The sequence below is a fragment of the Phalaenopsis equestris genome, unplaced genomic scaffold, assembly GCF_001263595.1.
Source record: "Phalaenopsis equestris unplaced genomic scaffold, ASM126359v1 Scaffold000761, whole genome shotgun sequence".
NCBI lineage: Eukaryota > Viridiplantae > Streptophyta > Magnoliopsida > Asparagales > Orchidaceae > Phalaenopsis > Phalaenopsis equestris.
This window is the reverse complement of record NW_018165201.1, coordinates 3,548,790-3,574,466: the sequence shown is the minus strand read 5'-3', so window position 1 is coordinate 3,574,466 and position 25,677 is coordinate 3,548,790. Positions and strand designations below refer to the sequence as shown.

General features: G+C 33.3%; 4 protein-coding genes across 5 annotated transcripts in view; 2 read left to right on the top strand and 2 right to left on the bottom strand.

Moving 5' to 3' along the window:
- The window catches only part of LOC110030962 (dormancy-associated protein homolog 3-like), a 4,726-nt gene extending 2,504 nt beyond the window's left edge, over window positions 1-2,222 (top strand). Inside the window, exon 3 of the mRNA XM_020733967.1 lies at window positions 2,094-2,222. Within this exon, the coding sequence (XP_020589626.1) occupies window positions 2,094-2,197 (104 nt within the window). The 3' untranslated portion in view covers window positions 2,198-2,222. The remainder of the gene's footprint in view (window positions 1-2,093) is intronic.
- Window positions 2,223-4,553: 2,331 nt separating this feature from the next.
- LOC110030935 lies at window positions 4,554-5,314 on the bottom strand. The gene has a single exon (XM_020733932.1). The coding sequence runs from the start codon at window positions 5,229-5,231 to the stop codon at window positions 4,764-4,766; it is 468 nt and encodes a 155-aa protein (XP_020589591.1). The 5' UTR covers window positions 5,232-5,314; the 3' UTR covers window positions 4,554-4,763.
- Window positions 5,315-7,865: 2,551 nt separating this feature from the next.
- On the bottom strand, window positions 7,866-11,934 carry LOC110031003 (bidirectional sugar transporter SWEET16-like). Of its 2 annotated transcripts, XM_020734019.1 has the most exons (6): window positions 11,860-11,934; window positions 11,737-11,773; window positions 10,208-10,418; window positions 8,904-9,065; window positions 8,482-8,601; window positions 7,866-8,400 (listed from the first exon to the last, which is right to left on the bottom strand). In XM_020734019.1, exons 1-6 carry the CDS (start codon window positions 11,891-11,893, stop codon window positions 8,068-8,070), a joined length of 897 nt encoding a protein of 298 aa, XP_020589678.1. In that variant the 5' UTR covers window positions 11,894-11,934; the 3' UTR covers window positions 7,866-8,067. The 2 variants fall into 2 exon arrangements, with proteins under 2 accessions (XP_020589678.1, XP_020589679.1); XM_020734020.1 differs by lacking the exon at window positions 11,860-11,934 and having other exon boundaries at window positions 11,702-11,738.
- Window positions 11,935-16,885: 4,951 nt separating this feature from the next.
- Window positions 16,886-25,661, top strand: LOC110031004 (lipoamide acyltransferase component of branched-chain alpha-keto acid dehydrogenase complex, mitochondrial; the record flags this gene model as incomplete). The annotated part of the gene is made up of 8 exons (XM_020734021.1): window positions 16,886-17,026; window positions 17,130-17,276; window positions 17,393-17,518; window positions 18,528-18,916; window positions 23,547-23,794; window positions 24,015-24,103; window positions 24,204-24,431; window positions 25,029-25,661. Coding segments are annotated over 8 exons (1,482 nt in total), but the record flags the coding sequence as incomplete, so codon positions are not given.
- Window positions 25,662-25,677: the final 16 nt, after the last annotated feature.

Here is a 25,677-nt window from a genome sequence, read left to right as displayed (position 1 = left end):
GCCTGACTTTTTGCAAAGTCCAATTGCTCTTGTTAGGGAGTGCAATATCAACATCTCTCATCCCCACCACGTCAAGAGCTTTTCCATTAGCCAGGTATACCTTCTCAAAGTTGCCTGCAACATAATTCTGCATTAACTCCCGGTGGGAAGATGTATGGAAGGAAGCCCCTGAATCTAGTATCCAGTCATCAACAGAACTGTGAACCGCCAACAATAACGCATCATGTATTTCTTCAGTTACAACATTTGCGTCATCATTCTCCTTCTTGAGATTTCTGCAGTTTCTTTTCATGTGGCCAGCTTTGCCACAATTCCAACAGGTTGCCTGCTGACCAGACTTTGATTTTGATCTTTCTCTGTTTGAGTTCCTGTCCCTGGATCTCCCTCTAGAATCAACATCAGTGCCGAACTTGAACCCGATGTCTCGCAAGAATCTTTTCTGCGCACCTCCTCAACCAAAATCAAATCACGTATATCATCATATTTCAATTTAGATTTACCTGCAGAACTGCTAACTGCCATCCTCATGGATTCCCAGCTATTTGACAATGAAGCCAACAATATCAGCGCACGAATCTCATCATCAAAATCAATTTCAACAGATGACAATTGATTAGTGATATTATTGAACTCATTCAGGTTGAATAACTTTTTCATTAGGTGCACCTTGTTATTCGCTGATGGCTTTTCATACATGTCTGATAAAGTTGCCATGAGATCTGCAGTAGTCCTCTCCTTGATGACGTTATGGGCAACGGATCTTGACAGGGTTAATCGAACAATCCCCAGAACCTGTCGATCCAACAGATTCCATTCCGCCTCGTCCATCTTTTCCGGCTTCTTTCCCAGCAACGGCAGGTGAAGTTTCTTCTCATAGAGGTAGTCCTCTATCTGCATCCTCCAGTAACTAAAATCTGTGCCATTGAACTTCTCGATCCCCGATGTCGTCACTTTGTTTCCGCCCATCGTTTTCTTTCAGCCTCGAACTAAGCTCTGATACCAGTTGTTATGAAAAACGACGGCAAATAAAACAAAAAAATAGATCGAGAAAATTACACCAGAAAAAAGGCGACACAAGATTTAGTGGTTCGCCTACGTCCACAGAGCTGCAGAGGATTTTATTAGCTTGGAGGATTACATCGTCGACCACGTCGACTTACAAGAAAGAATTCTCTCTCTCTCTCTCTCACCTTCTCTCTCTCTAAACCGAGAGTCACACCAAGAAGAAGAAAAGATAATTTTAAACTGTTTGGAGAGTAATCCGCATCCCTGTAATCGTGAGGCCCCTTTTAAAACTTCACAGTATCCAGCTTGTTTTTGTAATCCTTAATTTCGTGAATCCATGGAATCATGCTTTAATGACCCATATAAAGCCCATTAAGGCAAGCTATCAAATTCATTGCTTTTTTCTCTATAATAGGAGGAGCGGGAAATTAATCTGGTAAAACTTAATTAATTAAGTTTTCCTTAATTCTTCCTGTCAATAGAAGGCAATTGCTTTAAATAAAAATTGGGAATCATCAAGCTATGACAGGGAATAAAACACATAAGGAAAAAAATTAAGAGCAGATAAATTAGAATCAATTTATCAAAGAATCTGTCGTAATAGGAAGTGGACCGGGTCTCCACCTTCCTCAATATTTTGCTCATAGCACAACTCATTTATTTCGATCCGAGCTAAAATTTGAATCAATTTTAGAACGATTAACGATCTTCGAGCTAAATTTCAACTTAAGGGTTTGTTTGATAGCATTCGTAAGTGTACATATTGATTTTTAACAGTCATAAGTTTCTCCTAATGATTGTGATGCTCGACACGATCAGTTTCAATCATCATGACATAGAGTCATTGATCAATATTAGGATGAACGACATAATCATCATCAATGATCGGATGATTGTTATTTATTAACTGTAGCACAAAGAGCATTGTCGATAATCATCGAGTAACACGATCATCAACTGAGGACATTAACCCATTTAATTGCATATATATAGACATAATTTTTCTATTTATTCTTTTAAATTCAAATAAAAATAATAATTATAATGAATTGATAATAAGCATTCATATTTTTTTTGTTTGATTGAAGCAGGGTGTAAGGATCGGAACCGTTTTAGAAGAAATTCCTGCGATGCATATGAACGGGCTGGAGGAGGGTTGGCAAAGGGTGCCTCTTCTTCTTATGAGGTGTGAGCTTTGCTGAAAAAAAAAAATATTAGGTGGAAATATTTTGATAAAATTTTAATTATGATGAATTTTAAAATATTTTTAAATTACTTTTAGAGGAGTATAATATAAAAATTGAATGATAATTTATATATTATACTCCTTTTATAATAAAATCATAAATTTTAAAGTTCATCAAAATTAAATTTTAATAAAAAATATTTCCTCTTTGATGTGTCTTTATGAAAAACATTACTCTGTACTTTTTGTTAGGTTGTCTTTTATGTATATATATATATATGTAAAAGTGTTTGGTGTGGGTAGAAGTTTAGCTCTAATATTAGATTTGTGAGGCTTAAATTTGTAATTTTCTACTAAGGGTCTGTTTGGGGCAGTTGTAGTTTATTGAATAATCTGCTGATAAGTTAGGTGCGGTGACTATTACAAATTTTTATTTTTTTGGAAAAGCCAGACAATTAGCAATAAGCTGCCACCGCACCTAGATAGGTGCGATGTGAAAAAGTTGTTTACCCAAACAGACTAGGTGCGCACCAAATAAGCTACCCCAAACGGGCCCTAAGTCTTGTTTACATTAAATGGTCTATTCAGGGTGACTGTAATACTTTAAGAAAAAAAAGATAGTTGTAAAGTTGTGGTGGATAAAATAATTTCTTAAAAAATTACGGTGGGAATTATAAACATATACATTTTTTTGATAAAAGCTCTACTATGTCATAAAACTCTTCTATCTTTAAACACATAAAAGTTTAGGGGCACTTACATACCACACAATTCTTATGTATTTACATAACTAATTCTTAAACATTCATATTTGCATGAAATCATATAAAAAATCACTATATTGTTTAGAGTGAAATATATTTTTACACATAAGTTTATATGACATCGAGGTGTGATAAATGTAAAAATCAAATTTTAGGTTTTAGATATGTAAACATATAAGCATTGTGTGGTATGCATGACAATGTCCCAAAAGCTTTGTCGTTGTGTGTGGGATGACGTTTCCCGTTTCCCCGTCTGGGGTCTAGAAAGATAGGCTTGTTAGCTCATTAAGCTCATCACATGCACTACTTATTAAGCCAAGCTCGAGCCCATCACATGTACAAATTAAAGAGTCGAGTCAGAGCTGACTTGAGCTTAGCATGCTAACTGATTCAGCTTAGCTCATAACCACTTATTGAGCGAAGCTTGAGCCCAATCATGAATCAGCTTAGGCTAGATTACACTCCTAGTCATAATCTCATTAAAGTTATGGATCCTTTTAATGGCATTAATTTGATTGCTAAAATATCTTTTTAACTATTAGAAAAATAAAGTTATTTTTATTTTTTTACAACCAATCGAATGTACTAACTTTGTAGATACTAAATTAATTAAATAATGTAAGTAAATAAATGGCCTAATGATTAATTTAAGTATAATTTGTTTTATATGCCAAAATGATAGCTTTTAAGAAAATTATTTAATGTTTCTAATATATATTATATAAGCGAAAAAAATATTTAAGTTCATCATTAAAATTACTTATATTTTGATTCTTCCAAGTCAAATCGTATCCACTTAACTAGTGTTTAGCTTATTCAAAAAAATATATATATGATTGATTAAATCTTTCAAATTTTACAAGAAATTGATAAAAAATTAATTTATATTTTTATATATTTTACAACACATAATTATTAGATAGTTGTAAATAAAAACATGTATAATATATGCATGTGAGTGTACACACCCACACACAGCGTACTCAGATCAGTTGGTCATACATCTGCTTGTCAGTTTTAAATCCCTTCTTATCTAGAGTTTGATTTCTATGAGTTTAGGGTGTGATACTTAAATTTTTAGGTGCATGAAAGATAATCAAGACTAGCCTTCAACCATTCTTTTTTTTTAATTATTATTATTATTATTATTATTATTATTTTCTGGTGTGGCGAGTAGAGTTGGTTGGTGTTGAGGCTAGACAAGCCCAGATCATCTCAATGTATGCTAAATATTTGAATACCACACCCTACACACGAGGGAATTCAAACCAATGACCCGAAGGGACTTACAACTTACAGAGAGACAGCTTTATCAACAGGCCACACGCATTTAAATAAATATATGTCTAAATTATGCTCAACTATTTTTGAATATCTAAGAGTGTAAAATCTTGATGTTTTATGTGCCCATCAAATAAATTTTTTTTCTTTTATGTTCATCTAATCTTCTTTTTTTTAAAAAATTAAATTAATTTTATAATAAATTTACCAATTTAATGTTTAATAATTTAATAAAAATATTATTAGCTTTAAATAAGGAGCAATTTTAAAGTAAAAGATAATGCATTTAAAAAATGTTAATTTCCATGACGATTCAAAAAAACAATAATAAATTTCTCAGATTTCCACCGCCTTTATTATATCAGTAAACAGATAACTTAAAAAATAAAAAACGGACAGCAGAACGTTATCCCCAAAATTACTACCTTCAATGCCCCCATAAACCCTAATTTCTCCTTCCCCAAAAATCCATCTAATCGCTCCAATCCATCCTAAAAATCCCCACAAATCACCCAAACAGAATCAATCTAAACACTCGACCTCAGCAGCTTCGTCGAACCAACTCCATCACAATTCAATCCGCATCCGCACTGCGGATTGACATAGAAATTTTCGATTGGAAAATCAGCGGAAGCGATACCTACCGAGAACTCGAGTTCTTCGTCGTCCCTGATAACCTCGACGATATTGAGCCAGAATAAAAGCACCTTGACGCTGATGCCGTGGAGATTGCTGAGATGGTTGGTTGAGATGGTGCCGGTGATGGTGGACTGGTAACGGATCTGGTAAGATTCGATGGAGAAGGAGCATGTTCCGTTGAAGTAAGCGGAGAACTTCCCGGTGGTGGGATTGAGGTCGTACCCTAGGGCGCCTTTGGGGAGGAGGCCGATGGGGAAGTTGTAGGATCTGAGGACGTCGTAAGCGGAGAGGGGATCGGAGATTGAGGTGGAGAAGATAGAGGGGACGATGAGGAGGAGGAGGAGGAGACGAGCCATTGTTTGGGAGACTTCTTGGCTCTCGATTTCCGTCTTTTAGGGGGAAGGTATGGCGGTGGGTGGGGAGGTTTTGACCATTCTGATGGGGAATGAAAATTTAGTGGGAAGAATATTCATTTAGAAATCCAAAAAACTGAGAAACTCTAATTAAGAGACTAATCCTTAATTTTTAATTTAATGATAACTAAGATTTAATTTTTCATGAAAGAAATAAGAAGGATTATCGTAGTAGAGTAGTAATTTTTCATGAAATAAGTGGTTGTAATGGTCTTATTTGAAAGTCGTGGGAGTAGTTGGCAATGTAGATTATAGAATGTTGCTTCAGGAGCATCAGTCGGCTACGAAAACCAGAATTTGAAGCTACATGAGTTGTAGACCACGTAGAATGTAATTGGTCATAGGTCATAGAGGACAAATTTTGGAGTTGCATGAGTGATCCCGATTCTCTTTATATATGTTAATGCGATGCATGCAATTATATGTTTAATTTCCTTAATAATAATGCTTACTTTGCAACAGAGCTAAAGACTTAATCCCAAGCAAAAACTAGGTAAATTTTTAACTTCGAAGCAAATAAGAATATAATTATAATATTTAAATATGGGATACCACACAAGTATATGTATCGTTGTCAAGTAATATAAGTCTTTCTGCTTAAGTCCCACTAAACCCCAAATATAAAACTTTTTTATTAAGCCCCGAATATCTCACAATAGGTATTAACATCTTAATTGGCCAAATCAAGAAGCAAATGAAGTATAAGGTTTAAAATCAACACAACTTCTTCCAACATTAAAAATTAATACTTCACACAACTTCCCTCCAATACTTAATCACTTATCATTTTAAGAAAAAAGATAAAAAAAATACTAATAATTCATGGAAAAAACACAACCACGCTTGAGTTTGAAAATAGAAATCGTGCTCACAAATAAGAAGTCTAAATTAAAACCAAATGTAATAACAAAGATAAAAACTTATCTCAAAACCTCTCCATCAAATGTCTTTAAATTCATTTGAATGACTTTCTTCACTTACAATACAAACTAAAACTAAAAATAAAAAAAAAAGTGGGCAGGCGAAGCCTGCGGCAGCGGTGACATATGTGTTGGTTGGCACTGGATTGGTCTTATGGATGATTTCCCTCTCTAATCTCTTCTTCAAGTCTTCTTTTATAAAATTTTAAGAGGTGCATTGATGTCTCTTCAAAATGTGTCCCCATTCAATGAATCTTCTAAAAGTTACGTCCTTTCAAAAGCTAATTAAATGAATTTTCATGTCAATTAACTATTTTCCACATTTTCACCATGAGTTGCTTCAAACACCTCTTAAAAAATTCGTCCAAATTTAATGAATCACCAAATAACTACTTCTGGCGTTTAAACGCGAGGTATCTGGCGCTTAGGCGTAGCTCTCTCTATTTAACTGGCACGTAAACGTTATCCATGGGTGCTTAGACACCTCAGTTCTTTTTTGCACATTCTTCATTTTTTCTCCAAATTTGATCATTTTTCACTAATTTCACCATTTTTTATCAATTTGATTGTACCTGAAAGAAAAATATACAAATATCTATCATTAAAACGCAATATCTCAAAAAGAGGTATAAAAATGCGTACACAAAGACTATATATTTTAAGTGTATAAATGAATTGTGGACCACGTAAGTCGTACTTAGTCACGTTGGTTAAGAAGAGCTGTTGTAGTATCCGTAGGCCACAGAGGTTATAGTTGGGAGCTGTATAAGTTGTGGACTACGAAAACTGAAGTTAGTCAATTATAGCGTAATAGAGAGCTGCATGAGCTGTGGATCATTTAGGTCATAGTTGGACACATATACCGTAGTGGAAAGCAATGATAATGTACATAAGCTACATAAGCCAAAGTTGGGAGCTACATAAGTTGTCCTAAGCTGCAATAGCTAATTGTGTGACATGCATGTTCATTTTTCTTTTTTTAATTAATTTCATGTTAATCAATAAATTTTTTATGCCATCAAATCAAATTGTAAGAAAAATTTCACAAAATATATTTATTACATGTATGGATTTAAATTGCTTAACATGGATATATTTGGCTTAAGGAATAGGAGAAAATGTAAATTTATTTTAATTCACAATTTCATAATAGGTGTTTAGTTCCATTAAAACATTATAATACATAATTAGTGAATGAGTTCCACTTTCAACTTATTAGCATGAAAGCCATTACAAAGAAGAAGTTGACCAAACTAAAATAATATCAAAAGATATTGATATGTGTTTTTATTAAGATGGAAAACATAACCAAAGTGTTAATACAAATGCTAAAATTTAGATGACATTAAAACAAAACAAGATGAAATAGAAGTGCACATTAGACAATTTTTTTTTAATCATATATCAAGTTCTATTAGGAAGACTTGCATACATATCACTTAATTCTAATGTATTTACATACCTAAAACTTAAGCTTCAATTTCTACATAGATATACTACATTGTTCTATGAATGGAAATGTGTATTTCATTTTTTTTTATGGTTAAAAAATTGTTATTTTTCATGTAATATGAAAAAATTAGGAGTTATAAATATAAAAATAATGTTTAGGTATTAGATATGTAAATATATACAAATTGGTTGTATGTATGCAAGTACCATTTTCTATCATTACTTAAATATCATATACATTTAATCGTTTATTTTCTAATTATGATCATCTCAAAATATAGTAATACAATTTTCTTCCTCAAAAGATGACCCCTCACTCATCTTTTCAAAGCTCCTCTCCTAGATCCATCTTACCATTTCTAAACAAACTATCTCAAAACATAAGACCACCATAACATCATAACATTTCAAAGTGCAGTATATCCATCTGTTTGCCAGTATGATTTTAACTCATGAGGAGATAGAGATAGAGTCTTAAGAATCCCTGAGAAGCTATTTTGTTTGTTCAAGGCAGGTTTAGGAAGGCTTCTTCCTTTATTCAAATGCTTACCAACCATATTGGCATCATCTTTCCTTCTATTATGCATTTCCATATTATCCACAGATTCAGTTGAGTCTTCTTCTTCTGCTGCTGCTTTTTCTAAGTCTACTTCCTTTGCTGAATTAGGAGATTTCTTCTTGTAAATAAAATAGATTACTAATTGAGCTGAACCCAGAACAAATCCAATGGCATTTGGAATCTGCATAAATATATAAATTTAAATAAAATAATTTCATGTGAGAAACATGATTATTAATTTTTCTATAGATTGATTATTTACCAATATAAATATGTCTTTAACAAGCACAGAGTAGATGCTCCAAATCCCTGCATTTAGGAAGAGGAAGAAGGAAAGGGAGAAAGGCATATATTCTACACTCCTTGTCTTCATCACCATTCTCTGTCATAGAAAAATAAATGTAATTCTCTTATTTTATTCCTTTACTTATTTTTTTTCCAAAAAAATAAAAAAAAATTACCAATATCATGTATTTGTGCATGATATGATCAACTCATTGAAATAATAATAAAAAATAATAAATAAGAATTTATACTTTGTTGTGCTCTTGATTTTATTACTACTAGAATAGCTGAGATATATATATACATGTATATATACATGTATATATGTATGTATGTATATATATAAGTAATAAAATCAAGAGCACAACAAAGTATAAATTCTTATTTATATTTTCTTACCATTGCATATAATGGTGATGCATACATTCCTATAGTTAGGGCTGAACACAAAGAGCCCATTACCAAAAGCCTCAAGCTTCCATGAAGTGCTACAAGTGTCACCAAAATGACCACTCCAATTGCTCCAATATTCAATAATCCCACCATTTTTGCCATATAAATCTGCAATTTATATTTCAAATTATAATAAGCTAAGCTTAAAAACTATTGAATCTATTTACAAATTAGTTCAATATAAATTTTTGGAAGATTTACATGCATACCCTCACTTCACATTTATTTACACATCTACCTCCTAAACTTCAATTTTTATCTATATACCGCTTTATTTATGCATGAAAAAAACTAAATTAGTGATATTTTGTTTCTAATATGAAAGATTTGAGTGATATAAATATAAAAGATAAAAATTTAGGTGATATTAATTAGTTCAATTTAAATTTAGGTGGATTAATTAAGTATAAATATGTTTATAAATTCAATTGTCGTGCAGTTCAAAGCTTTGTCACGTTAATGAAATGATAAATTACTCTGAGTCATTCGATAGAGTGTATTGATGTTTTATTTAAATTTATGAAATTTGAATTCCATATAAATCGATATTCTACATGTGAAGGGGCGATTGATCTGAATTTTGAAAGAGCTTTGAGATCTAAAAACTTTCTAGCCGCATTTGATGAATGATGTTAATGACGACTATACTAATAATTGTCATCGCCCAACTATAGTTAACCAACTAACTTCACTCGAGTATCATTGTCCGACCATCTTCATTCGATTGTCATTGCCTCAGCATCTCTATACCATTTCTTCAATAAGCTAATTCTAATAAAAACTCGTGAAAAAAAAGGTTTTACACTCCCTACTTTGTAATCTAGTATCTTCCAATTGAGAAAAAGAATAGTCTTTCGTAGGCACGAAACAAGTTATGTTCAAGGCGAGCAATTGCCCTGGCCCCTGGGCTTACGCAACTTTAGCTCCATAATGGACTGATATAATTGAGTCAAACTTCATGATTTATAACATTACAATTTATGATGTCTCTCTTAATTGTCAATCATTCAATAATCATGAACCTTAGAATCATACTATTCTTTTAAGAATCATGCAATTTTAAACTATTCGATAAAATTTAGAGCGAGAAAAAATTGATGAAGAGAGCGATGAAAAATTGTTACGCATGTCCGGACGACTATTCGGATGCTGCCACGCTGCCATGTATTGCACGGCAGCCCATCCGCACCATCGTCTGAACAAACGGCCGTCACATGTAATAATTTCTAGAGAGAGAGAGAGAGAGAAACCCTGGTGTCCTTGGAAGTGTAGATGAGATAGAGAAGAACATAAATGGCTTGAAGAAGAGTGCCGGTCCCGTTGACCGTGACCACAAGGAGACCATTGGTCTTCAAGAGGCCGTAGAAAGTCCACATGGATGTGCTCATCAGCGTTGTGACGTATGGCTGCCATTTGAAGTTCTCTGTTGATTTCTTCTTCACCACCCTCCTAAACGTCCCACTGCCTCCCAAAATAAATAATAATAATAAATTAATAAATAAATTTTCTAAATTTAAAATGAAAATTAATATTAAAATTTAATATGCATATAATATTTTTGCAGCCTAACTTTATTATCCAAATATATCTTATTTAGATTATCTTGTTTTCGAAACGCACAAATCAAACAGTTAATCATGATAAACTACTTATCTGGATAAGTTGAATAGGCTGCAGCTGCCCAAACAGACCCTAAATATTTCTATATATAAAGAGAAAAGAAGTAGTGATATTCTAACCAAATTTTGTTAGCATATATTGTAATCATGAAACATGTCATACAAACAAAACACTGAAATATATAATATTGTGTTAAAAATATCATTTTTATTAACTTTTTTAAAGGTGAAATACACAATTTTTTAGCCTAATTTTGTAACACCAAAATGTTCTAAATATAAATATCAAACTGATGTTAATGTTAGATATGTAAGCTTATATAAATATTATAGTATTTAAGTAAATTTCATAATATATTTTGAGTTAAAATATAATTAAACTTGAAAACTAGCTTTATTTTGAAATAAATTGGCATTAGATTACCAAACTAGATACATTGATAATATGTTAATTTTTTTGGCACGTAAATAATTATTTAAAAAAAATTATTATATTCAAATAAGGGGCATTTACATGCAAAACACCTAATACCCATCTATTTACACATCTACCTTCTAAATTTTTACTTTTAGCATTCAAACCACCTCAAAAATATCATTATTTTAACTTCTAAAAGAAGAATCAGCTAAGGTGGTATACTGCAATGCATATAAAAATTGAAATTCAGGTGTCAGATATGTAAATGTGGGAAAAATATTACATCAGGACTCTTAATGTTGAGCTACGTTCGAAGTCCACTGAAATGCGGACACGTGGAGGTGCCATAAAAATTTTTAAAAAAATCATTTTAATGCAGGGGAATATTCTTCCCGTGTTATTTTGCATTATTCAAGTGTTATTTGGTGGTGTTCATGTGCTATTGTATTTTGGGAATATTCCCGGTGTTATAATAACACAATAACACATTAATACAACTACAATAACACATGAATAATGCAGAATAACACAGAAGAAATATTTTCCTATGTATCAGACTAGATCACAGGAAAACACTCGCGTTTCTTTAAAGTCACGTGTCTGCGTATCACTGGACTCCGAACGTAGCTCCACATTAGGAGTCCTGATGTAATATTTTTCTGTAAAGGTGTAATTTACAAATTAATAAGAAAAAAACAAAACTAAACTGCGTCATTAATCAAAATGAGTTCTTTGAACTCACATCGGCGACGCGAACACCAGAATCGATATCACGTTCCCTGCAATTTCCCCATTCAACTAACATCAGCAAGAGAAAAAAATGAATCTTTTTAAATCATTACAGAGTATAACACACAGTACTCACCCACTAATCCCACTATGAAGCTCAAATCCGCCATTAATGGAGTCTCAATAGAATCTCTGTCACAGAAAGAAAGAGATAGAGGGAGGGAGGTGAAGTGGAGAAGAAGGTTGGGGGAGTTTTATAAGAGAAGAAAAAGAGTTACTTTTTCAGTGTGATGTCTCGCGTGCATAGTGGCGGCCACGTGGATGTCGGTAGAAAGGTGTCGCTGGGATTATGACGTCGGTGGGGTGCTGGGGGAGATTCTGCATGGGATTTTATTTATGATTATTAGCATACATACCACCCAATTTTGGCATATTTACATATCCATCATCTAACTTTTCCTTTCATTTGTATATCACATCAAAAATAAGTGAATAAGGCTCTGTTTAGCGTAGCTGTGCTGTTCCAGGAAATTATTGTGGGGTCCTGGGGAAGTTGACTGAATGTTTGGGGCAACTATGTGAAAACGGCTGCTACCGCTAAAAGAAAGCATGCGAAAAAAAAATGAACTTTGCAGTTTGGGGCCGCGACGCTCAAAAAACGCTGCCTCAAACGAAACCTAAGTGATATGTATGTTAAAATTAAAGCTTAAAAATTAGATATGTAAATGCACGTGAGAATTAAGTGGTATGTATGCAAATATGTTCATCATTATGTTTATTTTTGTAATGAATTTTTATAAGGTCCCCCAGTTTGGGTTACTTTGTGGTGGTGTTAGGTAATGTCTGATAGGGCCGATATAAAAATTTGTCTTTCAATAATAGCATGTTCGAGTAAGTAAGTCGAATGCGAATAAATTTTTTGAAGTCTTTAACACGAATAATTTACTTTTCAAACGTGTTTGGCTCATTTTGATTTGAATTATTTAAAATATATTATCTTAACATTTTTATATTAACTTTTATGTTATATTTTAAAAACTATTAAATCTTATTATTTTTAAAATGTGAAATACATATTTTCATGCTTATGCTTATGACACTGAGGAGTATAAGTGTAAATATCAAATTTTGGGTGCTTGACATGTAAATACATAAGAAATGTGTGGGTATGTATGCAAATTTTCCATAAAAAAAAAGAACTTTGGTTGAGGAATAAAATTAAAAGATTCATAGGAAACGTGAATAGCTTTCTCCTTGCTATTCATTATTCATGAGTGGAGATGTTTTCAAGTGAGTGTGACAAATGCTAACCATTTAATCATACAATATATTTATTGTAAGTTAGGCTCCAATAATCTTATTTGATTTTTTTAATACTTGGATCTCATCAAAAGATAGTGATTAAATAAATAAAAAAATATATATCAATGGATGTTGATTTAAGTTAATGGGTTGGATTAAAGCTTAATGTGACCTACTTATTACTGGGATCAAGAAGCTAAGGGTCCGTTTGGGGCGGCGGTGCCATTGCGGTGTGACTCCGTATTGCTCTGTTTGGGTAAACTACGTTTTGAAGACTTTTTGAAAATACTGTCATTGAAATATATGTTTTCCCACCACTCATGACTATGTGCGGTGGCATCTTTCTAGTTGTGGTCTATAATAGTCGCCACAGCTTTTTGAGCATCTGTTTATTATTCAACAGCTTCACAGTTATTTTTTAATAAGTTGTAGCAGCTCCCAAATAGACCCTTAGTATGAATTCAAATGACTTTCAACTCTATTGACCTAATTAACTTGTTTAACATGAAACATGACAATTGTTATGTTTTTTTGTTCATTTCTTACAAACAATTAAATAGGTCTGCATGTTTAGCCCGAACTCACCCCAAAAGTTACTAAAATTAAACCCCCCCAAATTTAAATTTTTTTAGACAAATTTGAGTCGTCATTACCGTGTAATTTCTTACACCACGAAAAGAATCAATTTCTATTGAATGGGATTCATTTTTTTTTGTAGATTATGAGAGTTATATTCATAGAAGATGTTAGTGTTTGTTTGGTGGCTTATATTTATTAGTGCAACTTTAGTTAGGTAATCTAATAAGAGCTTTTTGTGCTACCTTTAATCTACTATGTTACATCACAGCATTTCATTTTTTTAATGCTAAATCTAACAAAATAATTGGAAGCTTGGTTTTGCCACATGGCATGTGAGTTATAGGTAGAACTATGATTTGAGGTCTGTTTGGGGCAGTTGTAGCTTATTGAATAATCTGATGATAAGACGACTAAAAATAATCTGTTGCTAAGCTATGTGCGGTGACTATTACAAATTTTTATTTTTTTGAAAAAGCCAGAGCGTTGTCAGAAAGTTGTCACCACACCTAGATAAGTGCGGTGTTTAAAACACTATTTTCAGCGTTTTCAAAACACATAAGCTGTCAAAATGCAGTTTACCCAAACAGGTCAGGTGCGTTTTGAAAACGCCACCGCACCAAATGAACTGCCCCAAACGGACTCTTAATTATAAGCTAATTATGTTTATTTATTTGAATTAAAACAATAATTAAATCATTAATTATTTTAAAAATATTCAAAATAAAAAAACTTGTTCTGAATGTTTTAAAAATAAATTGATTTATTTTAAGAAAATAAACAAAATAATGTGCAAATACATCAAATAAATATTTTTTTTTTAAATAAAATTGATACGATATCAACAAATTTTCATCATCAGCACGAATCTTGAGGCAATATTTTAAGCACGAATATTCAAATCTTGATAGAAATCCATCCAGAGCTCCAATTTCAGCAAATTTATAGTCAAACTGACCGACTCAATAAGACAGACCTAATGATATTAAAGGTATTCCAATCCGAGTCAAATCAAGCCCATATCAAGTAATTAAATCACTACTGCATGATTTCCGGAGGCATTTGAAAGGTCAAACAGATGCCGATTCTAGCGAGTAGATGCCGATTCTGAGCATCTCGAAAAGACGAATCCAACGAGCCCAAGATTGCTCAATTCCGACACCGTTAAGACACTCAAATGTCCATCAAACGCTATATGATCAAGGGAAGCTCTCCGGGCCGTCCGATCAAAATGGTTCATATTCCTGCATTAATTGCACTCAAAACACTATAAATAGAGCCTCACCCCTCATATGAAAGGAGGAGGCTTAAGAGAGAACTTGAGGCTTTGAGAAGGAGCTTAAGTCCAAGATCATCCTCGTCATGGTCGATCGTCGTCGACCACCACCGACCGTCGACAACGACCGACGACCTCTGTCGACCACCGTTGAACACCGTCGATCACCGCTGACCTCTGTGAACTACCACCGACCGTCACGGCCTGTTGTTAGCCATCGCTCACACCTGTTAGCCATCGCTCACCTCCGTTACCCTCCGCTTACTGGACGTCATCAGTCGACGTCATAACGTGGAAAGCTAGTAACCCTTTTTCGCCTGTGGGACAAGGGGCATCTGTAATCATCATCTGATAGTGGATTTTTACAACTGGGCAAGGCCCCGTGGTTTTTCCCTTTTTACGGGTTTTCCACGTAAAAATTTCTGGTGTGATCACAGCTTGATTCACTTTCATCTGAGTGTGTGCTGCATTTTCGTGCAACGCTAAGACGATAATCCATTACTCTACCGCCGCGAATTTTCTAGCACGCATCAAAAATTATTTGAACTTATCTTCTGCATGCATGTAATACATAATAAGATAATTAATATAATCAAATCATATGCAATGTATAATAAATACATATTATTTGCCGATGTAGCAATTATTATGCAAAATTGCATTTTTTTTATTGTTATTGCAAAAAAATGTCTAAAATATTTAAAAATATTTAAAATTTAAAAGATATGGTAAGATATTTAATATTCATATTAAATTAATTACGAGATAATAACATAAGACAACTCTCTGACGCAGGGGCGGGCATTGTCGTCACGCAAAATGCCACCTGGATGATCCCTATCCTCTTCTCAGGCCAACGAAGTGAAGCCACCTGTCACGTGTTTTGTTTTTACACGTGGGATTACTCCTGGGCAGCCGGCTGTATTTTACAAGAGTTAAAAATGGGAAAAAATTTATCCTAATTATGAGGTTGATATTCATAATAATATTAGTGGCATTGTGATATTATTACATCACAATACCATCAATATTGTCGTAAATATCATCATTTAATTTGGACGTAGCTCATCTGGATATAATAACGTGTCCAAATGGTACGAGTGAACCTATTTGGGCGAGACAAGACCGATATGCACGCACACCAATTATTACTGAAAATCTCATTAAAGCCAACAATCAACTTTCGTTAGACTAAACTCGAGAAGAGACCCAACTCCTCGATACCATCAGTCATCCCACGAACACCCCATAAGCTCCTTATTAGAGTCCGAGAGATAACCATGTGACAATATATCTAAACCATTGCTCTGGTTCTTTTTTTTGGGAAGTGAGCTACCTATCAGGTTACAAAGATTTACCCTCTATATGATAGCTTAGCTTTACTGACTCGAAGAACATCAAAGGACAGTCGGCAACCTTGATTCAACATAGCTAAACGAGTAGGCCTTGTCAAACAAAAACCAACTGAGTTCGACTAACTGAATTAGAAGTCAACCAAGTCATTGACCCATACATGTAAAATATCTAAAATATCTTGTAATGCATCCATTAAAATAAGGACAAACACATAGTTTTACATATACTATCATATTCTCTATAAATAGAGGATCATTGTATGAAATAGGCAAGACGGTTTACTATTAACTATTATGCACTTCTATTTCGGGATATCTTACGCTCTAACACTTGAGATGTGATTCAAAAAAATAAAATAAAATAAAATAAAATCAAAATTTAACACATATATGTCATACAATTCCCAAACATTTTGCATATTGAAGATCTAAACTTTATATAAATTATATTTATGCAAAAAATATCACTATTATTAATTTTTAAAAATTAATATATGCCTTCTTATGCATAATTAAAGTATAAAATGGGGTACATATATAAATGTTCTATACGCTCGTTTCTTCCACAGTCCGCTACTAGGAAGATTAATCTGGAATTCGAATTCCTCCTTTGCTCGATCACTGTACTCATTTAGCCATGGTGACCAGGCTAATTCTCCGCTCCACCCGAGTTCTCAGCACCAGCCTACCGTCGATTTCCTCACGGCGGCCGATCGTGCGAGCTCCGGCTCCGCAGCGGCCTCCAACCCCGCTTCTTTGGAAGTAACAGTTCAATCGGCCATAGCGCCTCTCAAGTCAGTGAACAGTTCGCTTTCTAACTCTAATGTTCCTCCATGCATTTGACCTGAATGTTGTTGGGTATCCTCTATTTCTTGATTTCTATATTTTGGGTTTTAGTTGGGGGTTTCGTGTGGTGCACGGAACCGGCGCCGCTTCTCCGCGATCCAGGCATTGGTTGACTCTCCGGCACTGGTGGATGTGCCGCTCGCGCAGACGGGAGAGGGCATAGCAGAGTGCGAGCTTCTTAAATGGTTTGTGGAAGAGGTGAGTTTGGTGGAACATGAAATCGAGGTTTTCTGGATTGTGGCTCGGCTATTAAGAGCGCGGTTGATTTCTTCTAATCTATGTTTGGGTGGTGAAACGATGGGAATTGTTGGCAGGGGGATCATGTAGAAGAATTTCAGCCGCTCTGTGAAGTACAGAGCGATAAGGCAACTATAGAAATCACAAGCCGGTTCAAAGGAAAGGTCCACCAGGTCCTCTGTGTTCCTGGTGATATTGTGAAGGTAAGTGGTATATATATTTGTGTGTGTGTGTGTGTGTGTGTGTGTATTTATAGTTTATTCTCTTAATGATTGCTGCTGTGGATCCTTAGTTTCCTGTAAAATCTTGAAATAAAGTCAGCATAGATTTGTGAGGAGTTTTAGTAGGTCTTTACTGTGGATTCAAGCTGAAGTATGCTTAGAAGTATTTAGTTTGATTGTTGACTTGCTTTGATGTAGGCAAGCATGGGTGACGTTTTTGTTTGAAATTTTAACAACATGTTGAGACTTGTTTTGGTTCATTTTCGTCACAAATGTTATGCAGAGTAAATGCTTCTAAATAGGCACATTTAAGTTGTATTAATTACTTAAGGCTAAAATCCATTGAACTTACTCAATATGGATGCTGGGTGTTATAGTGGATTCGAATGAAGAACAGGGCAAATTTTTTGAAATAATTACTGTGGTAGTGTCGAAGTTTTCTTATATTTTGTTCACTCTCTTTTAATTTTTATACAACTGTAGTATTGTTGTGCGGTCGAGTGATAGAATTCTAAAAATCAAATATTTTGAGCTTAGTGTAATCTTTTTTTACTAATGATGCACTTTTGGAACCATACAATGTTTTTTTTTTCTTAATAACGAAAATGTAAGTTGTTTTTTTATTTGTGGACTTATGTAGATTAGTGAATTTAGATTTTGGACTTGCAGTGTAATGTTGTTAGAGGTAGTGGTTGAGGATTGTTGTGTGTTATTATGTGGAGTCTGATTATATTAATCAATTGTTCACTTAAAGCCCCTCATTTTTTTCGTTCAGTCTTGATGGTGAGTTTATTGGGGGGCATGGGCAGGGTTGCAAACGAAACGAGCGTTTGACAAGCTACTCATAGCTCAACTCAATAAGAGCTCATTTATGTTCATTCGATTACGTTATAAAACAAGCTTGAACATTTAACAAGGTCGAACACTATTATAAAACAAGTATGATTATTCCATCTTGGACATGTTATCGATAGTGAAATAAACTTCTCAGGTTGGTGAGACTATGTTGAAGATTCATATTAATGAAACAGAAAGCACTTCTGAGGATGATGATGCTGAAGCATCATCTGATTTGCAACAATCAGATCCAGAAACTTCATTAAATAATCAACAATCTATAGGGGGTGTTCTTGCTACACCTTCTGTAAGGCATTTAGCAAAGCAGCATGGTATAAATGTAAATGATATTAAGGGGTCGGGTAAAGATGGAAGAGTTTTGAAGGAAGATGTCCTGAACTATTCTAATAGCAAAGGAATAGGTATAGAGTTGCCCTTCCTATCATCTGAGGGTGCTGAGAATGCAGAGCCTTTTCGAGAAAGGAAAGAAGGATATACTTCTCCGGAACAATGGAGCTACGAGGACAAGGTCCTTCCTCTCAGGTAATTGAAAATGCTAAGAATTTTGAAAACATCTGTTTTTTTTTATATCATAATTGATGCAAGATAAGTAATGATGTAGGCTTTACACTTTTTTTTTCGATGAAGTTGATTCTATAATTCAAGCATGTTATTTTGTCAGATTTGGGCAATTTAAACATTGCATGCGTGCCCGCTCTTCAATGTTACACATTGTTTGTTGTTTTAGAAATTTAAAGTTCAACATATTATCATTATTTCTTGGAGCCTAGATACAAAAGGATTTCATTATTTTATGGAGTAGGTTTAGGAATTTTTTTCAATTTATGCAACATCTAAATTTTCATACAAGAGAAAAATTCAGCAGCCAGGGACATGCAAAAGCCATGTTTTCAATTGTGGTTGTTGATTTTTCCAAAAATGTTATATTTTAGCAAAATAAAAATATCTTCTATGGAAACAAGTACAGGTGGATTTTTGTTTGATTTCATCAAATAGTATCGATTCTTATTTTGATTTTCAATTTTTTTTAATCCGCTATTTTTTTTTTTTCTCTATATATCCTCTACATGGTTAGTACTAAGCAAGATTCATCTTGATATTGAGTTGATGATTCATTCAAATATTCCATTTGGTTTAGTGTTTAATTTATTATTTTTTTGTTTGCTGATTTATTTGTTTTCCTAAAATCAATCTCACAATAAATATAACACAAGATTAACTTTTATGTTGAGTTTATGCTTTAAAAACTAAGATCAATGCAAATAATTGGTTTTTTTGTTGATCTAAACCTTAGTCACTCCATATTTCATGAGCGCTAGAAAATCATCAACTTTTTGATGTTCTATGTTGGGATCACAAATACCCCTCTATGTTTAGCGCAAATTTTTATGCAAATCATGAATCTTGAGATGACCCAAAATTTTAAACTAAAGCGTAATTTGGCTTGATTTAATTAAGCCACAAGCTCTAAATGGGTCTATTAAGGAGGCACTTTAGATGGTGGGAAAAAAAAAAAACTCTGAGTGGCATGATCAACTCTCAACCATTTTCACTGTGTCTCACTACATAAGTTGATGCTTTGGCTTTTTCAATCTACGCCCAAAGGCCTGGGGCTTATAGGTTCTCTTATCCTGCACAATAGAAGTCAGGGGTAAGGTCATTTTATCTGCAATGATAATTGGGCCAGTGTTTTCATTAATGGAGGAGGAATCAACGGCTCCTACATTATAGTCAACATATACTCTTTACTGTTCAAGCGATTATGGAAGATTTGAATTGTCGATTACTATATCCCCACAATCTTATCACCGGTTATTCATCTATGAGCTCATCATAGGGCGTGAAACAAATTCATATAAAAATAGCTTTACAGATTGCTTGTTTATGTTGAATCTATTGGAGAGGACATGAAAATCTTGCAATTATTTCTGTTAATTTGTCCATTGAAACTTCATTTTCACTGGTGTGCTTACAACATCATTTCCAAAAACATGATGTCCTTGGGTCTTCAACGTAAGACATCTTTGGTGTGCTGTGACTTGCCAAAGCCAACTCAAGATTCTAATGGGCTAATTCAAGGGCAAGTTCTATCCGATCAAAGTTTGATGAAGGTGAGGCTTTAATCTCTGCACTCCGTTACAAATATGATTATTGAATACAATGATTTAGGACCAAAATAATTTTATCTAAATATATAAGAACTCTTGGTCATTCATTTTGGGAGCAGAAAATCTAAGGGTATTGGAAAAGAACTCTTGCACTAAAAAGGTTTTATGCCCTGTGTTTAGTTAGCTCTAGAACTTACAGTATTTTATGCTTTATCTCCATATGTCCTTTTGTAATTTTAAGGAATAACACTTTGTCTATAAACCTTATAAAAATTTAGGGTTTTGTAAACCTCCCTTTCATTTGTTTAATTCAAAGGAAAACTGAAGAGATGCTGGCTAGGACTATATTTTTTTGTAGTTGGTTTTGGTGGCCAAGAGCTGGGGTATTGGGAATGATTTTTTTTCTTTTTTAAGGAAGGGTGAGGGCTCAACTGTGGAAGTCTTGCAACATTGGTCGATATGCTGTGAGGTGGGAATAAGGTGTAGGAAGTCTGGGAGGGATTATGGAAGAAATGGGGAGTTTTGGGAAGGAGAGGCTATGGTATATGAAATTATGCAATATAAGAGGATGATGCTGCTAAATACATTGTAACTTAAATAATTCAATATATTATTAAAGTTCTTTGCATTCTCTATTTATAAAACAAAGAAAGCTAAATACATAAACTTAGCGAAGAGGCAATCAGCCATTACAAAAATGGTAAGATTGTGGTCAAAGTCTTCATGCAATCTTCAAGTTTTTTGAGAGTGGCCGGCCATTTACTTTTCAAGGGAGACTTGATTTTTTTTATTTTTTTTATCACATGTTGCTTGTACTAAAAGTCAAGAGTCCTATAATGTACAATTGGAAGGTAGAGTGATGTTGTATTGAAGCACATGTTGGAATCCTTATAGGAGGGGTCTATCAAGTTTTGGTCACAATCATTTGCTTTGAATTTTGTGACGTGGATGATTATGATGACAGGCAACAATATGGATGTAATGCTCTAGTCTTTGATTGATTTTTAACCTGTGTGTATATGTTGATGTTGCATCTAAAGCTTTCTTACATAAACCTTTAAAAAAACTAAATGCTAGAAAGTTGGGGTTATATGAAATTATGCAATATATTGGGATGATGCTGCTGAAATTAAAAATTTTTGGGAAGTTTTTATATTAGGCTAGTCTTCAATATGTCTAATTTTATCTTATTTTATAAACTTGTACCCATGTGTTGGATTCATTTATTATTTAATAATTGATCTCCAACACTCTCCAGTTATATACCTCTTATTTCATAAGCTATTTCAAATGATGAGATTGTGTTCTCTTCTGCTGTTGTATGTTAGAGGCCTTTGGTGCATGCCACTTGTTAGTACCTAAATTTGTCAGTGCTTTAATTTTTTGAAGCTGGGCACATGATTCAAATCTGATAATTCCGTTCATCGGTAATGTAAATCATGCACATTGAGACGATTAATTTGATGGTATGAGAAGCATTCCTACTATATTTTAGTTCAGTTGCTTCTTTTCATAGTTTTTTATTTTTATGTTTTGGGGTAAACATGCCTAAGTGATGATCCCTATAGAGAATGGGTTGTATTCTTTAGTGTTTATATTGGTTTGGTCAACTTCTCTGGTTTGGATGTTGTCCTTAAATCGGTTTAGTAGTTACATCGCCATTGGTTTCGAATTTTTTGTAGATGTTTGATTCACTGTTGGTTTTCTAGTACTACCTATTGGTTCCTTCTGTTATATTGATGTGGTTGATTACTGTTCTGGAGCAGGTGCTAAGTCACTGTTGCTAGAGGCATTGGTCTAGTATTGGTTCCTTAATTTTACTTGTTTATTCTAGTTCTCTATTTGGTCTTATGTCTGCCAACAATTCTTTGTTGATTTGTTTTATTTGTTTTTTAGTTCTCTAGCGTGGCTATTTTGTTGTCATAATGGCTAAATTAAGCTATTTTCCTCTCTTCTAAATTGGAATTCTTTATTGCAGCAGTATCCTAAGAATTCCAAACTTACTATCTTTGGCACTGTAGAGGGATTCAGATCTGTTGAATTTGAGATTTGCAGTTTTTAGCTAATTTTAGGATTTTTAAAATATTGTCAATTTTGGAGCATTTGTGATTATAATTAAGGTTAGTGAGGCATGTGGAGTTTAGTCAATTGCTTAATGAAACATCAAAATCCTCTCAAGTCTACATTTTCTTCAAGCACAGTTTAAGTTCTGATTAAAACCATATCGTGGAATCTTTCAATTTCTACTGACACGAGGCTTGGAACTTCCATCTGTTGACTTCTTTTTCTGTTCTTTTACTCTGCAAAAATTTTGATTTGTTTGCGTGCATAATTGTGATTTAATCAAGTCTGCTACCATCTAGATTTTCTTATTATAACTTGTCTGTAATCCTTGTATAATTTCTATTGATCTCAAACATCTTATATATTGTTGTTTTGAAAATTTTTTGAAAACATCATATTGAACAAATTAATGTGCTCTTTTAACTCTCATTAAAAAAGGCAACCACTTGCCTAAATTTAAGTTATTGGACTGTTTGGTTGCGTGCATACTTGTGCATCTCATCTTAGATTTGCATTAGTAAATTTCATATTCTATGATTTTCTGCATCAATATCTCACTTCAAAAGGGTGCAGACAACCTAGGCCTTCATAGAGGATCACACCTTTTAGATGAATGTTAAATCTTGTAGAAGAAAATATTCAAAATATTTGAATAGTGGGAATTATTTCTCTATCCTTTGATTTCCTTATCATAAGATCATTTCTAACTAAACGTTGCATAGTGACTTGGCAGCAATATAGAAACATTTCCTATAGAGTTTACATTTATTTACCAGCTATTATCTAGTTTTTTGGTCTTTCAAAATTCATGCATGTATTGATATTGATTTAGGAATTGTATTCCTCCTATTTTTCTTTTAAATTGTTAGTTGTATATCTACCTCATAGATGCATGTGATAAAGTTCTTTGTATTTTTTCCACATGTGACCTTATTACTCCTTTATTTTATGAAACGATATCCTCTGCTCTTCTATTACAGGGGATTCCAGAGGTCTATGGTCAATTCAATGACCATGGCTGCAAAGGTTCCACATTTCTATTTTATGGAAGAAATAAAATGCAATGCTCTTGTCGAGCTCAAAGCAACCCTGCAAAAAGAAAACACCGACCCCGACGTCAAACACACATTTCTACCATTTCTGATAAAGTCTCTTTCCATGGCATTGAATAAATATCCTCTGATGAATAGTTCATTCAATGAGGAATCCAAGGAAGTCATTCTGAAAGGTAATCCATTCAAAGTCCATTGTTCATTTTAATGAAAATATTTAAATGAATTTATCAAACATATGAAGAATAGATGCATTTTCACTTATACCTAATAAGAAACTAATCATTTACTTTTGCTTTTGCATGTTGTAATATAGATTTACATAATTTAATGCCATAACTTTCTTTGCTTCTAATGTTTTGGAGTGCTGGTTATAAACTTCCAACTCTTTCACAGGATGCCACAACATAGGTGTTGCAATGGCAACTCCATTTGGTTTAGTTGTACCAAAGATAAAGAAGGTTCAGTCACAATCAATACTTGAGGTTAGCTTTTAATAATAGAATATTATTAAAATAATATCATGTTTTGCTTAAGATAATAGGAATGTAATGAAAAAATTAATGTCTTTTATGTGATTATCAGGTTACAAAAGAGCTAGCAAGGCTCCAGCAACTTGCAGTAGCTAACAAGCTGAGCGCCGAAGAGATTAGTGGGGGAACCATAACCCTAAGCAACATTGGATCTATCGGCGGAAAGTTCGGTTCCCCAATCCTCAATTTACCTGAAGTTGCCATTATTGCTATTGGAAAGATCCAGAAGCTTCCCCGATTTTCTGATGATGACAAAGTATATCCGGCATATGTTACCAATGTAAGTTCTGCCTTTTATAATATTTTGGACCCAATTCCTAGATTTTAAGGATATATATCACCTAATCTTTACATTTTTTTTTACTTTTACATGTTGCATACATCTTTTCATGCATAAGTAATATGTCATGTATGTAAAATTTGAAGTTTAGGTGTTAGATAAGTTGAATCATAGGAATTAAAAGATAATCTAAACCTTCCTAACATTTATACAAACTTTGATGGAAAATTTACATACATACCAGTTAGTTCTTATCTATTTACATATCCGCCTCCTAAATTACAATTTTTACATATATGTCACCTTACCTTTACATGAAAAGGTGTATTTCACTTTTTTTTAACTTAAAATGCTGGTATTTTTTATGTGATATGGAAGATCTGGGTGGGTATGAATGTAAAAAGTAAAATTTAGGTATTATCTATGTAAATCCATGAGAACCCTAACTTTGAAAAGAGAGAAAATCATCACTAATATCAAACGAAATTTAAAACTAAGAATTGATGAAAAGGAGTTTCATTCTTTATTGATTTTTTGTTTTTCATTATTGTTAATTTGATTTAAAGGAGTGATTACTCAACTTAGATTAGTTATCAGGTAACAATTGGAGCTGATCATAGAATTGTTGATGGAGCCACTGTTGCAAGATTCTGCAATGAATGGAAGCTGCTGATAGAAAAACCTGAGCTTCTCTTACTGCACATGAGATGAAGTAAGCAAACATCTTATACTGCACGAGAAAACTAAAATTTCAGGAAAATTGAACACCTTTTTTGTTTAATGATTATTTATTTTATCGACATTTAGGATGAGTGTTACTGAGATTAGCATGAGATATATTCATGAAAGAGTTGATGTAGCTCTAATGGCAACCCTACACGGTCACATTAAACATCGATCATATACGATTAGGGAGTCATCTTCGATTCTTTTTTTATTATATTTATTTAAAATATCAAGGTAAATATAAAAGTTTATGTATTAAATTTATAGAACATAAATGTTGTGTTATATATATAACATTATCAAATCAAGCAACTGAGAGCATTGTCATCAGCAGCAAGAAAATTTTTCAAAAAAAGCCCACTTAATGTAATTTCTATGCTTTACAGACCAATTCAAATCAAAAGACAAGGGAAAATGCCCCCAGAAAAATGTAGAAATGCATTTCCCACTGACCTCTTTCAAAAAATTTCAAAAAATATACCAAAAAAAAAAAAAAAAAAAAAATCCAAACTATGCCTTG